The sequence below is a fragment of the Aythya marila genome, assembly GCF_965140915.1.
Source record: "Aythya marila genome assembly, chromosome: 24".
In the NCBI taxonomy this organism is placed as follows: Eukaryota; Metazoa; Chordata; class Aves; order Anseriformes; family Anatidae; genus Aythya; species Aythya marila.
In genome coordinates this window covers 2,764,699-2,777,226 of record NC_139065.1, presented here as the reverse complement: position 1 = coordinate 2,777,226, position 12,528 = coordinate 2,764,699, and the positions used below count along the sequence as shown (strand labels likewise).

Genomic DNA, 12,528 nt, shown 5'->3' with positions numbered 1-12,528 from the left:
TGGGGGAAGCCGGCGTGACTCAGCCTGCTTGCGAAACTCCTGTTTTTCCTCTTGCCTGGACAAGCCCTCGGCCTCGGACACCTCTGCCTGCAGGGGCCGGGCTCCTCGCACGGGGCACGGCGGCACGTGGCGAGCGGCAAAGCCAAGGGGCCAAGGCAGCGCTCGGCTCCCCGCCCTGCAATAGATCCTGTCCCTGGTCCCCAGCCGTGCCCGGCCCTGTTTCTGGGGTCACAGCCTGCTGGGGACAGGGCTGGAAGCCCCCATGCTCCCTGCACCCCTGCAGGGCCATCCGCCAGCCCTGGGTTATCCCCGGCATCCCCTGACCCCCCCCCCGATCCCAGGAGCCCCTTCCCAAAGCACACCCGAGGTGGCTGCTCCCGGGGAGCCTCAGCACCTGGGGTCTGCACCAGGCTCCTCGAGCAAACCCAAAATAAGGTGGAAACTCCAACACAGAACCCCCAGCGTGGCACAGGGCAGCACGCTTCGATGGTGGCAGTGCCCGGCAGGGGTCTGGGGCTCTTTTTTTGGGCCTGTCCCCAGCTCGCCCCCATCCCGGCTGGAAGCAGGAGCCCCGCGGAGCCCCGGCACGCGGCGCAGCGCAGCCAATATTTATCCAACACCTCTTCCCCGCTGCTCCCCCGCGGCCCAAAACCTCCCCGCCCGGGCCCCGAACACACGCAGGGCCACGTGCGGGGCCACGGCCGTGCCCCGCGGGATGTCCCAGCCGAGCGATGACTTCACGGGGCTCTCCGGGACGGCGGAGAGGGGTCAAGCCGGAGCGGTCGACGCCGAGCGCAGGCGTTTGAGGGAAGGGGAGGAGAGCGCCCACGCCGAGCCCGCTCGGAGCAGGGGAGGAGGGCGGCCGCTCCCCCACCGCTCGCGGGGAGCCGAGCCAAACATCTGCTCCAGCCCCCGGGGCTGCGCCGAGCTCAAGGAGCTGCGAGGAAGCCGGAGCCCCATCCGAGCCTGCTGGAGCACGGCGCTGTCAGTGGGGCCGTGAAGCCACCAAGCTTTTGTGTGCCCGGTGTCAGAAACGTGCTTCTGCACCGCCAAACCCCACCGAGCACAGCTCTGCACCAGGATCCTGGTACAGCCGGGGGGGAATAAGGGAAACTGAGGCACGGGAGGTCCCTTCAGCCCCACTCCTGCACCGCCCGTACCCCGCCGAGCCCTCGGCAGCAGGCACAGGGCACGGCAGGTAGAGCTCCGTGGTGCAGCGGAGCCATCCGGGGGCTTCTGGAGCATCCCAGGGCTCTGCCTTTTTGCTGTGCCAGCGTTGTGGGGAAGCGGTCGGGAACGGGCTGGATGACGAAGGATCTGGCAAAAGGAGGGCAGCGGAAAGCACTACGTCATGCAGGGCGCTCTCCAGCCCCGGAGACGTGATGGGGCGGCTCGGAGCGGGGCAGAGCTGACATGTCCTGCACGGGAGGGAGCCTGAGCGTGCGGGGTCGGAGCCCCACCGCCTCCAAGCCCTAACCCTAACCCTATTTTTTCCTCCTGCTGTGCCAGGAGCTGCTGGGACCAGGTCGCCCAGCACGTGTGAAGCAGGGAAGCAGCAGCACAACCACGCAGCCACGCCACAGAGCCACGAGTGGCTCCGGGAGGATGGGGCCACGCCGCCTGGACGCGGGCAGGATGAAACCAGGCAAAACCCGACTTGAAAATCCCCGCCTGAGCCACCCGTGCCTCCTCCGCTTCCGCCTGATTCACACGCAGGTCCGCACACGAACGCGCCCGGCGCCCGGGGGTTTGTGCTGACCCTGCCTGCGCCTTGCCCGGCCCCCAAGGACCATGAGGACAGGGCAGGAGAGCGGCACCAGCGCACCCAACGCTGCTTTGAACCCAAACCCACTGCACGCTCAGCCCCGTGGCACGCACGGTGCCCGCAGCGCCACGAACACCTCCTCACCCTGCTGCCATCCCGCTTCCCCTTTGCCACCAGCGGGGTTCCCCTGGGGCTCTCCCCACCACCGCCACCCCCCTGCGGGGGTCCCCACACCGCCCACCCCGTCCACGTGCCGCTCCCCTACCTCGTGCCGCAGCGCCGCGTCTCCGAGGGGCTTTGTCACCGCGTCCCCGTCCCCGGGGATGTGACACGGCGTCCCCCGGGCGGGCTGTGTCCCACTGCCCCACAAGGCTCCGTGCGCGTGCGTGGGGGAGCTGCCCCCACAACCCGGGCCCGGGGGGGGGCCGCTGGCCCCATCTGCAGCGCGCGGCTCCTGCCCGGTGCATTAGCGGCACGGGGAGACGCGGCCCGGGGCACTGCTGGGTTTCTAGGTCAGGCAGCCGAGGAGGTTGGATGAGGGGCTGCGAGGTCCCAGCTGATCCTCCCGGGTGCCACACGACGCCGTTGCCTCGTGTCCCATCTTCTGGGACCCGGGAACAGAGCCTGGCCCCCTCCTCGCTGCAGGGCTCTGCCCTCAGCCTCCCCTTCTCCAGCCCGAACACCCCCAGCCCCGCAGCCGCCCCTCCCAGCTCAGTTCCCAGCCCCTTCACAGCTCGTTTCTCCGGGAGAACACCGGGCCAAACGGTGTAAATGCTGTTCTGAAGCCCAGGAATGCTGTGGAAAATGCAAAACGCTGCTGAAACCCAGGCAGACGTCATCCACAGGGCCCCACGCAGGGATGGGGACCATGGTGCAGCCACCTGCCCTGGCCGAGGACACCCTGAGGTTACACACACAGCTCCAGGACGAGCACGGAGGGTGAAGGGGGGCAGTGGAGCCCCTCACCCCACAGCGAGACCCACAGAAAAGCCCCAACTTCAGCCCCGAGCTACACCAGGCACTGCAAAGCCACCCGTCAGCCCAGCGGGTCCCCCAGCCGGTGACACGCCACCTCTGCCTGCTCACCCGGGGGGGACACCGCGCTCAGCCAGCACCAGGCACCGGTGCTCACGAGCACGGGGCAGCCCCTCGAGCCCCCCGAGGAGGGCTCGGACACCCCCCAAGCCCACGGTCCCCGTGGCACAGGCTGCATGACCCCCCCGGCCCCCCGCTCACCGCTGTCGCACGCCTCCGAGCCGCGTTTGGGCAGCGCTGCCCCGAGCCCCAGGACGGGGGTGAAGCCGCGGGCTGAGCCGGGTTCTGCCAGGAGCTGACGTGACTGCGGACACCCCACGAGGGCTGGAGCAGCACTGTCAGGAGGCCAAATACCTCCTCCTGCTCTGGGACAACTCAAACGCTGGCGTTATTTATTTTCTCGTGCGCTGAAACAGGAAACCTCCAATATGCTGGAGCCCTGGACCCCCGCCAGAGCCAGGGGCACCTCGGCAGCTCAGCGGGAGCGGGGACAAACTGGTGTAAACTGCACGGGACAAACTGGTGTAAACTGGGAGGACCCTTCTGAAGGCAGCAGCTTTGGCCTGCAGCCCTTTACCACCGGCTTTTCGCAGCCCCCTGCTCTGGAAACACCCAGGCGAGCCGGACACCTCCTGCACACCAGGACAGCAGCACGTCCCTGCTAGCCACCAGCAGCCCGGGGCAGCCCAGCACCATTTGGCTCCCCAGCACCAGCACTGCAAGGGCCACGTGCCCTCAATGGAGGGCAAGCACCTCCTGGATGCGGGGACACGACGCACCCGCGGCGATCTCCGTGCTCCTCCGCCCCAAACCGAAAGGGGAGGTGGCAAAACCTCCAGAAGAGCCCAGCCCGGGGCACTTACCCCGTGGTGATGTCGTCGTCCTCCGTCAGGGTCTTCCCCATCAGGTCGCTGTCGCTCATGTAGCCCGACTTCAGCTCCACGTCGTCCGTGTCCAGCGCCTCGACCAGCTCCAGGCGCGAGATGTGGCTCAGCTTGCTGGGGCTGCGCATGGGCATGGTGTGCGAGTAGTGCGCCCGCTCGCCGTGCATGTACCAGCTGGGGGTGCCCTCGGAGCGGCAGCTGCCCCCCACCGAGGGCGCGTCCCCGGCCTGCAGGCGCGGGCTCGACTGCCCGTAGCGCCAGGAGAGCGGCGAGGAGCGGTTGGAGAGGCTGGAGACGCTGCGGGGGTTGGCTTCGTCGCTGTCGTAGCACGTCATCTCCAGGGAGCTGTGAGGACGGGGAGCCGGGTTTAGGGTCGGGGTTAGGGTTAGGTTCTGGCAGACCCCCTGCCTCTAGGATTTCCCGTTTTGAAACGTGTGGGGTCTCTGCCAGCACCGAGCCTCAGGATCCCCCGTGCAAACGGTTCAGAGGGACCCGGAGTCTCCATCGCTGCATCCCGCCCACCTCTGCACCTCCATCACCTCGGAGCAGGGGCTGGCAGCAAACATGAGAGGGGCAGCACCTCTGCGTGGCACCAGGGACCAGCCCAGCCCCCCGAGGGTCCTGCTGAACCCCATTAACAGGGAGCTGTCAGGGAAAGCCCAGCTGTGCTGCCCGTGCCAGCGCACCTCTCCGCAGCCAGCCCAGAGCCGCGAGCGCAGCGGTGCCGGGGAGCTCAGCTACTCCCCGCACCCCTCGGGGTGTATTTCGGGCAAACGGCATGTCAGGGAGTGATGCTGAGGCTAAATTTAGACACCAAAAATGATTACTTCTTGGAGCAGCTACTCGGGAACCCACAGCCCTCCCCTTGGCTCCGCACGCTGCTCTCAGGGAGCTATTCCCGAGCCGCGACCGCGCCGCGCTTGGGCTGAACGCTCCGGCAGCAGCACCAGAAGCCAAAGCCCGGCTGCAGCACGGAATTTAAAAGAGGGAACTGCATAAAAACTAGGAAGTTCGTTCCAGCGGAACTGAAAGGGGCAGCTAAAAGGGTGCGTTTTTTGTAGGAAGCACAAAGGCTATTTAAAGATGTTGTGCTGGCAGCTCGCAGCAGATGCGAGCCACGTCCCCGAGCAGGGCGCAGAAAGCCCCGAGGAAGCTCCCGCGGCCCCGCGGCCAGGCTCAAGGGCTGTCAGAGCACGGTGACAGCTTCCAGGAACAAAGCTGCGTCCTAGCATGGGGACAGGAAAGGGTCAAGGCTCCGCTGGATGAAAGGACCCGGCGAGGAGAAGAGGAGAAATGGCAGGAATATTTGTGGAAGGAATAAAACGGAGCGGTAAGCCCTTCCCAGGCACGTGGGAGCAGGCAGAGAGCGTGCACCAGGAGGACACCCAGCTGCCAGAGTGCCCCAGGAAGAAAGCTGCGACAGATGGGGGGCACTTTTACATCCGTGCTGGCTGTGGGGAGCTGAAGGAGTCCCCACACCACGGCCCCAGTCCCCAGAGCACCTGCCTCTGGTGCTCCTGGAGGGAAGTGGTGGACCTCGCACCGCGGCCAGCACCACAGAGCCCGAAGCGGCTCCGATTTGAGGAGACCCAGGGTGCCCCCAGAGGACCACAGGAAGCATCTGTATTGGGCACACTTGTAGAAAGTGCTCCCAGGAGCAGAATTAGTGGGGCTGTGTGGTGGTGACAAGCCGTGTGTGGCGGCCCAGCTGTGGGAAGTGCAGCCTGGTGGCGTGGTGGGGCTGCTGGAGGGATGCCTGCAGCACACTGCTGCAGGTCAGTGAGCTCTCCCACCAAACGTAGCCTCCAAATAAACTCATCTGTCACCGGGTAAGAGGGAAAGCCCTCACGGATGTAAGAACTCCTTACAGGACAGAAAGCAGGGGCAGGCTTCCCTGGGCTGCTCCCACCGGTTACCCGTGGTCCATTTTCTCCACGGCAGGGATGGGGCTGAGGCTCAGCCGTGGGCTGGGTGCACGAATCATCAAGGAAAGGAGGTGATGGCGAAGAGAGAAAGCCCACCAGCAATACTCATTTAATCGCCCTTAATATCCTTGCCCTATTTCCCTAAGACAGGGGCTGACAGAGGATTTGCTCAGGAGCCGCTGAGCCGAGCAGCGCGCCGAGGAAGCAGCGGATGAAATTTGACACAGATGAATGCAAAGCAAATGCAAAGCAGCCCTGACTCGGCGTGAGCAGCGCCAGGCTGCAAACGGGCTCCCACACCGAGCGAAGAGATTGCAGAGCTGCTGTGGATAATTCCAGGAAATCGCCAGCTCGGGGAATATTGCCACGGCCCCCACGGAAATCCCAGTGCCCGAGCGCTCTGCTCCCTCCAGCTCAGAGATCTGGAAGGTGGGGTGAGGATGATGAAGGTCTTGGCAAGCTGCTGGGTGATAAAGAGGTGAATAGAGGGGGTTCTGCAGCCCGGACAAAGCTGGCTGGGGTGGGGGGCACAGGGGAGCTCTGTGACTGCCAGTGGTTGGTGAGGGGGGGCCAGGAAGCCCCTGGAAGGTCCAGCAGGTTCTCGCCCCTTCCAGCACAAAACCAAGCACGCAGCGAGGCCACGAGGTGGCAACAAACACCCAGTGAAGGACGCACAGCTCCTGGCTCCCCGGCCTCGCCGACACCCGGCGCAGTCGCCCTGCAGAGCCCAGGCTGGGCACGGGGCTGGAGCTGCTGGGCAGAGCCTGAGCGCATCCAGAGCACGGCAGCAACCCTGCAGGGACCCCAGGGGCACAGTGCTGGCCCCAGACACGTGTCAGGGACACAAACGCAGCCCCAAGCACCCACGTGTACATGTAGGTCCCCCCCCGGGGCCATGGGGTGCAGCCAGAGCCCTCTCCCACCCGGGACCCCCAAGGGAAGGTGCTGGTTGTGGGGAGGGGGACGTGGGGTGCTGGGGTCTCACCTGTGCGACACCTGGGAGCCCCGCAGGCTGGACATGGTCTCCTCCAGGTTCTGCCGAAGGTCCAGCACATTCTGCACTGTCCTCTTCCTCTGGGACTCGGGGTCTGCGGGGGGACAAGGAGGTGGCATTAATGGGATGAAACCTCCCAGCGCGGCTTTCCCAACCAAGGCCCTCCCCAGGTCCCACTCTGCCACCGGGAGGGGACAGGGCAGGGCCCCCACGCTGGACCCAAGTGTTTGGTGGCCGTGAGCAAGGGCAGAGGGACCAGAAGCAGGGACACCGAGGCCTGAGGTGACCCCAGGCATCCCCAGGCAGCAGGGCCAGGACCCTGCTGGGACGGGGACATCTGCTCCAAAAACACCACGCTGGGAGCACGTTCACACCTGCACACCCCCCCTAAGGGACCCGCACGCGTGCTCACATGCCCAAAAGCGTGTGCACACACACCTGGAGACCCCCCCGTGCGTGAACACACACACACACGTGTCCATGCACACGGCCGGGGGGGGTCCCTGCGCCCTTTCCATGGCAGCTGCTGCTGGGCTCGGGGCACGGCTCCAGCCTTCCTGCAGGTCCCGTCGGGTAACAGCCGTGCCCGGGCGGCTTTGATCCCCGATTTCAAGCCTTTCAGCCATGGCCACGGCGTGCCATTGAGCCGTGGTGACAGCTTAAAGGGCAGCGGGCGCGAGGGGACGCTGGAGGCGGCTCCTCCTAACGCGCCGTGGCACCCGGCGCTGCGGGAGAGCTGCAGGAGCCGGGGGGACACCCCCAGCACAGCCCCCCAGCAAGCTCCCCACGACACCAAGGCCACGTGTCCAGCATGCAAGCAGAGCCCGTGTCCCCTTGTCCCTGTCACAGGCCAGGCACCTCCCCGGGCACCTCCCCGGGCACCGCAGGCAGAGCCCACGCGCCCCGCTGCGAAGCGTCGCTGATCTCTGCGTGGAAGGTGGTGATGATGAGCACCAGCAGCCCCGATGAGACGGGTGAAATGAAGCAGGTTCACGCCTGCAGCACGAAGGGTGAGTTCCAGCAGAGCTCCTGGCCGGGGCCGGGCAGGCGGGGGGCACCCAGCACCGCTCACACCCACGGGAGAGCGGGGACGGGGATGGGGACGTGCGGGCAGCGAGGGCGCAGGGGTGCAGGGCTGCCAGCTCAGCAGCGGCTCCCTCCCAAAAAGGCTCGGCTGCCTCCCCCGTGGCCGTTCCCACTGGCCCCAAGCCACCATGGGGCTGGTGCTGCCTCCTGCGGGGTGGCCACACGAGCACCCGCTGCATCCCCAGCCGCGCTGCGAGCCCGCGGGGTCCCAGTTTCAGGGCGCAGGCACTGACTCCGCTCCCCAGCTTCTCCCAGCCTGATCCCCGCCCCAGCCACCCCACTCCACCTCCCTCCGGCACAGCTCGCTCCCCGAATTTTTGGCCGGCCATCCGGAGGTCGCTCCAACCTCTGGAGATGCCGCGGGAAAAGCTGCAGCTTTCACCTGGGAGAGATCCAGCCCCCGGGAGCTGCTCTCCCACCTCTGCACACACCCCAGCCGGCACCGAGGTGCCGCAGCGTGCGGGCAGGGGCGGTGGCACCGCCGGGTAGGGGGGTCCCTTTCCCAGGTGAGCGGGGCTGGCCGAGCCGCTGCGTGCCAGAGCCGAGCCGAAACCGGAGCCGCCGGGAGAGGCTGGAGTGTGGGAACGGTGCTGGATTCCTCCCCTCATCGATTTAGCAAGCCCTGCTGCAGCCAGATGGTTCCAGCTGCCGGCTCAGGGAGCAGCGGGTCAGACAGACATCCCACCTCGGCCGGGCTGGCTTCCCCGGCAGTGACGTGTCCCGCCGTGTCCCCTGCTCGGCCGGGGCCGCGTTTTCGGGGCCATTTCCTCCACCCCAGCTCTGGAGCACAGCCCCGCCGGCAGCCCCTGGCTGCTCTCTCGGGCTCCGTCCCACTGCAGCGCCCCGCTGAGCACCCCCCAACCCCGCCGTGCCGAGGAGGTGTCCCAGGCACTGTCCCCAACCGCTGCGTCCTGCGGCCACGCTTGAGCAGCTCTCCTCGCCCCGCTGCAGCTCCATCCCTCGCCTGAGCACCCTCAGCTCCCTCCAGCGTCAGCGAGCAAAATTCGGCTGATTCACAGGAGGGGAAACTGAGGCAGGAAGCCTGGATCCTCCCCAAAGCTGACCCAGCCGCCCTCCCACCCGGCGTGCCGTGCCCGGTGCGGGGCCGCCACCTTCCCCGCCTGCCCAAGAAGGGCTCCGACACATCCTCGCGCTGCAGACGTGGCCGAGTACATCAGGGAACGAGGAACCCAGCAGCTCCCAGTGACTCGTGACAGCTCCTTGCAAAGGAGCACGTGGCCAACACCTCCCGCTGGGGCCAGGCAGCTCCACGCCCGTGGGACACATGTGCCCCATGTGCCTTGGCAGGGAAACCCGGGGGGGTGCGCGCGCCGCCCGAGCGCTCGACGGCGTCGTGCGCGTGCTCATGTGGGGGCCACGTGGCAGCAGGAGCCGTGGGGCCGCGGGGAGGTGTTTGTGTGTGTGTGTGTGTGTGTGTGTGTGTGTGCACCCCTGTGACCGTGCAGGCGTGCACGCACCAGGACAGCAGCAGTAAAAGCAGGCAGCCACGCACAGGGGCAGCGCGCAGCAGAGGGGCGCTTGCCGGGCTGGCACGGGACGTTGGTGCCGGTGTGGCGCTCACACGCGTGCATTTTCTTGCCCCCGAGCCACCCCGAGCGGTCTCGTTCCAGAACAGGCTGGGAACGGACCCCTGGTGACCCGGCGAGGTTTTGCACGGCAAGCAGCAATTTCCTATAAAAGGCCTCGCCGCACTCGTGAGTCATTCCGGTGGGCCCCTGGTACACAGGAGCTCCAACAATTTTCCCCAGGCCACGAAATGTTTTTACCCGTTGCTCAATTCCTTGCAGAGCGCTGAAGAAAACGCCAATAAACTCAGCAAGAAAAGCAGCTCTCCGGGGGCAGCGAGGTGCCTGCAGGCTCCCCGGCCCTGCAGACCCCCGAGCGGACGCACGCTGCCCCAGGCCGTGCTCCCGGCTGCACCTCAGGACGGATCGGGGCCGTGGGGAGCCTGCCCAAGCCCTCCTCCCCCTGCCCACGCTGCCTCCAGCCTCCTTTTTTGCTGCGTTTCCCTTTCAAACCCTCTGCTCCAGCACCCAGAGCCCGCTGCAGCCGAGGAGGAGAGCCCAAGACCGGTTCAAGACCCAAAGCTCCCCAGCCTGCAGCGTGCGCATCGGTTCCCCTGGCGTGGCCCGCTGACAGCAGAGGCTTTCCATATGGAGGCCAGGGGTTTTATCTTAGGTTTCCTGCAGCTCTGATTCACGCTCCTGGGCGGCCGGGCAGGGGGATGGTCACACCGTGCAACCCTTCTCCCTGCGGTTTAATTAATCCTTCCTTCCCCCCACGGCCACCCAGAGGGCTAAAGGAGCGGTGGGGATCGCTAACGGGACTCTGTGGGGTAACCGCCGGGTCCCCGGGGTCTGCATCCACCCCGCGTCTCTCGTCAGGCTGGATCCTTCTGCACAAATCCGTGGCTCTGCAGGAGGCTCCAAAGGCAGCCCCATCCCCTGCAAGGACGCACTGTACCCTATAACAGCTGTCCCCATAACCGGGGCCGTCCCCATAGGGCCGTCCCCACTCCCAGAGCAGCCCCGCAGCGCACGCAGGGGCCGTCGGCTCCCCGCTGGCAGGCGAGAGCAGAAAATCAGCAGCAGCGCAGCGGGGACAGGCCAGGACTTCAGCCGAATCAGCACTTCTGGGGCGAGGGCTGCTGCTAAGCCTTGTGAATCGCTTCTCCTAATGAGGGCAGGGCTGGGAGACCTGGAGCCTGAACCCGGTCTGGCTCCAGCAAGCCAAGCTTTTAAAAGGGATTCAGACTTTCTCAGGCTAGAGCAGCCATAAATCTCGTTAATTGGGTCTCTCCCATACACTACTTTCCAAGTGAACCCGCTGGAGAGAGATCCAGCCTGGGCCCCCAGCCCATTTGCGGGTTTCTTTCAATGGATGCTGCGCTTGGCCCCGAAGCACCCCACCTGCGCATCCAAATCGCAGCTCCTTTTTCTTTCACGACAGCTTCAAGCTGCTCGGCACGTCCCAGCTCCACGCCTCGCTCCGTGCCTCCACGCCGGGAGCCAGCGCCTGGGGTGCCCCAAATCCCCCCCACGCCGGGGCAGACCCTGCCCCGTGGCACAGCCGCTCTCACCCCGCGCTGGGAGCAGCCCCACGCTCCCATCCCCGGCACTGCGGGTTCCAAAATAACACGGAGGAAACGCCGGCAGCCTGGGAGCAGGGCAGGAGAGATGGCAGAGGGCAGGGGCTCGCCCTGATCTGCACACCCAGGGGTGCCCTGGGGCACTCGCTGGCTTCTGGAGAGCGTGGAAAAGGGACACCAGGCGCCTGATGGCACCGCCTGCCCGCCCTGGGACGCACACGCTGCAAGCGTCCCCAGCCCGGTGCCCTGCAGAGCAGGGTTCGTCCAGGCAGGCGTCACTCTGTGCCTCAGTTTCCCCCTCCCTGGATTCGCTGTCCCCTTGGGGCACTGGTATTTGTGTGTGTGAGCGTCGGGCTGCCCCGCGCATCCCCTGGGTAGCAACGCGCAGCCCTGGGATTTCAGGTGCCCGCTGCGACACGCCGCCTGTGACAGCCACCAGCACACGCTCGAGGGGATGCTGCAGACCCTAGGCAAAAAGGAAAAAAAAAAAAAAAAAGGAACAGAACGGGGGGGACAAAAGAAAAAAGAAAAACCTCGAGGCAGAAGGTGCGGGTGGGCCTGGGGGCCCCGGAGCAGCCGGCAGCAGCAGGTTCACGCTCCCCACACGTCACGAGACACGGGGCGGACATGGTGGAAATTCAAAATTCCAGATGGCTCTTTGGGCTTTTTTTTTTTTTTTTTTCTTCTGTCTCATTTCCAAGGCAACAAGACTCGCTGTCATCTGCCAGTTGCCATAGCGATTTCACCTGATTCTGCTTCAGCAGCGCAGCGGAAGAGAAAGCCGGGCGAGCCGAGCTCTCTGCTGCCGCGGAGCCGCGAGCTGGGGCGCGTTCAAAGTTCCTGGGGAGAGCAGGAGATAAATGGGGCTTTATCCGAGGAGGCAATGGGCTGATTCACGGGATCAAAGGAAGGAACTGCGGGTTTCTATAGCACAAACCAGCCCTTCACTTAACTGCTTCGACGCCCTCCAGATGCGCCGCACATCTGGGGACGTCGCCGCGCCCCGCGCCGAGCTCTGCCTGGTGGAGGAAGGGGTTTGGGTGCCGGGGGTCCTGCGCCCGCTTCTGGCTGGGTCTCAAGGACCGAGCTGGGCTCCTGCAGCGATCCCAGAGCAGGTCCAGCACTCACAGCCACCCCCTGTCCCAGCACAGCCCTGCCCCAGCAGCCCGGGGAGCAGGAACTCCGGCGCGATCGAGCGCTCAGGCAGCCCCAGCAGCGAGCAGGGATGCAGCACCCTCTGCCGCTGCAAGGACGAAGCCTGGCACCCTTTGGCCTCCCCAAATTCGGGGTTAGGCAGGACGCACCGCTGGGAGCTGCACGCAGCCGGCCACTGACAGAACCTGTGGAAAGAGCGAACGACTCGGGAGCTCCCGCTCTGCGGTAGCCGCGTGCTGACTCGTGGTCTCGTGGTCATATGCCCCAGATCAGCAGATCTGACGAAGCTCCAGGAGCCAGCCCGCCCTGCCTGAGGCTCCCTTCTGCCGTTTGCGTCCTCGCTGAGCACAACGAGCCCCTTGAGCAGGGGCTGGAGGGCCGAGAGAGGACACTCGGTGCTGGCAGGATGCTCGCGGGTGGCAGCCACCCAGGCGGGCAGAGCCCCCGTGCCCATTCCTCCTTGCTCTCACTGCCTGCCATGAGCCCGGGGCTGGCCGAAATAGGGTTTACGACCCCACAGGCCTGTCCCCTCCTCAGCCCATGTGCCCGTCCCCAGGACTGAGGGGAAGGGCCCC

General features: G+C 66.0%; 1 protein-coding gene across 3 annotated transcripts in view; it reads right to left on the bottom strand.

Annotated features, from left to right (window-relative positions):
- NAV1 (neuron navigator 1) overlaps positions 1–12,528 on the bottom strand; it is a 57,624-nt gene that overhangs the window by 19,663 nt on the left and 25,433 nt on the right. For all 3 annotated transcript variants that reach the window (XM_082778516.1, XM_082778517.1, XM_082778518.1), the window contains exons 5-6: positions 6,595–6,697; positions 3,664–4,029 (exon numbers count right to left, since the gene is read on the bottom strand). In XM_082778516.1, coding sequence (XP_082634642.1) covers positions 3,664–4,029; positions 6,595–6,697 — 469 coding nt within the window. The remainder of the gene's footprint in view (positions 1–3,663; positions 4,030–6,594; positions 6,698–12,528) is intronic.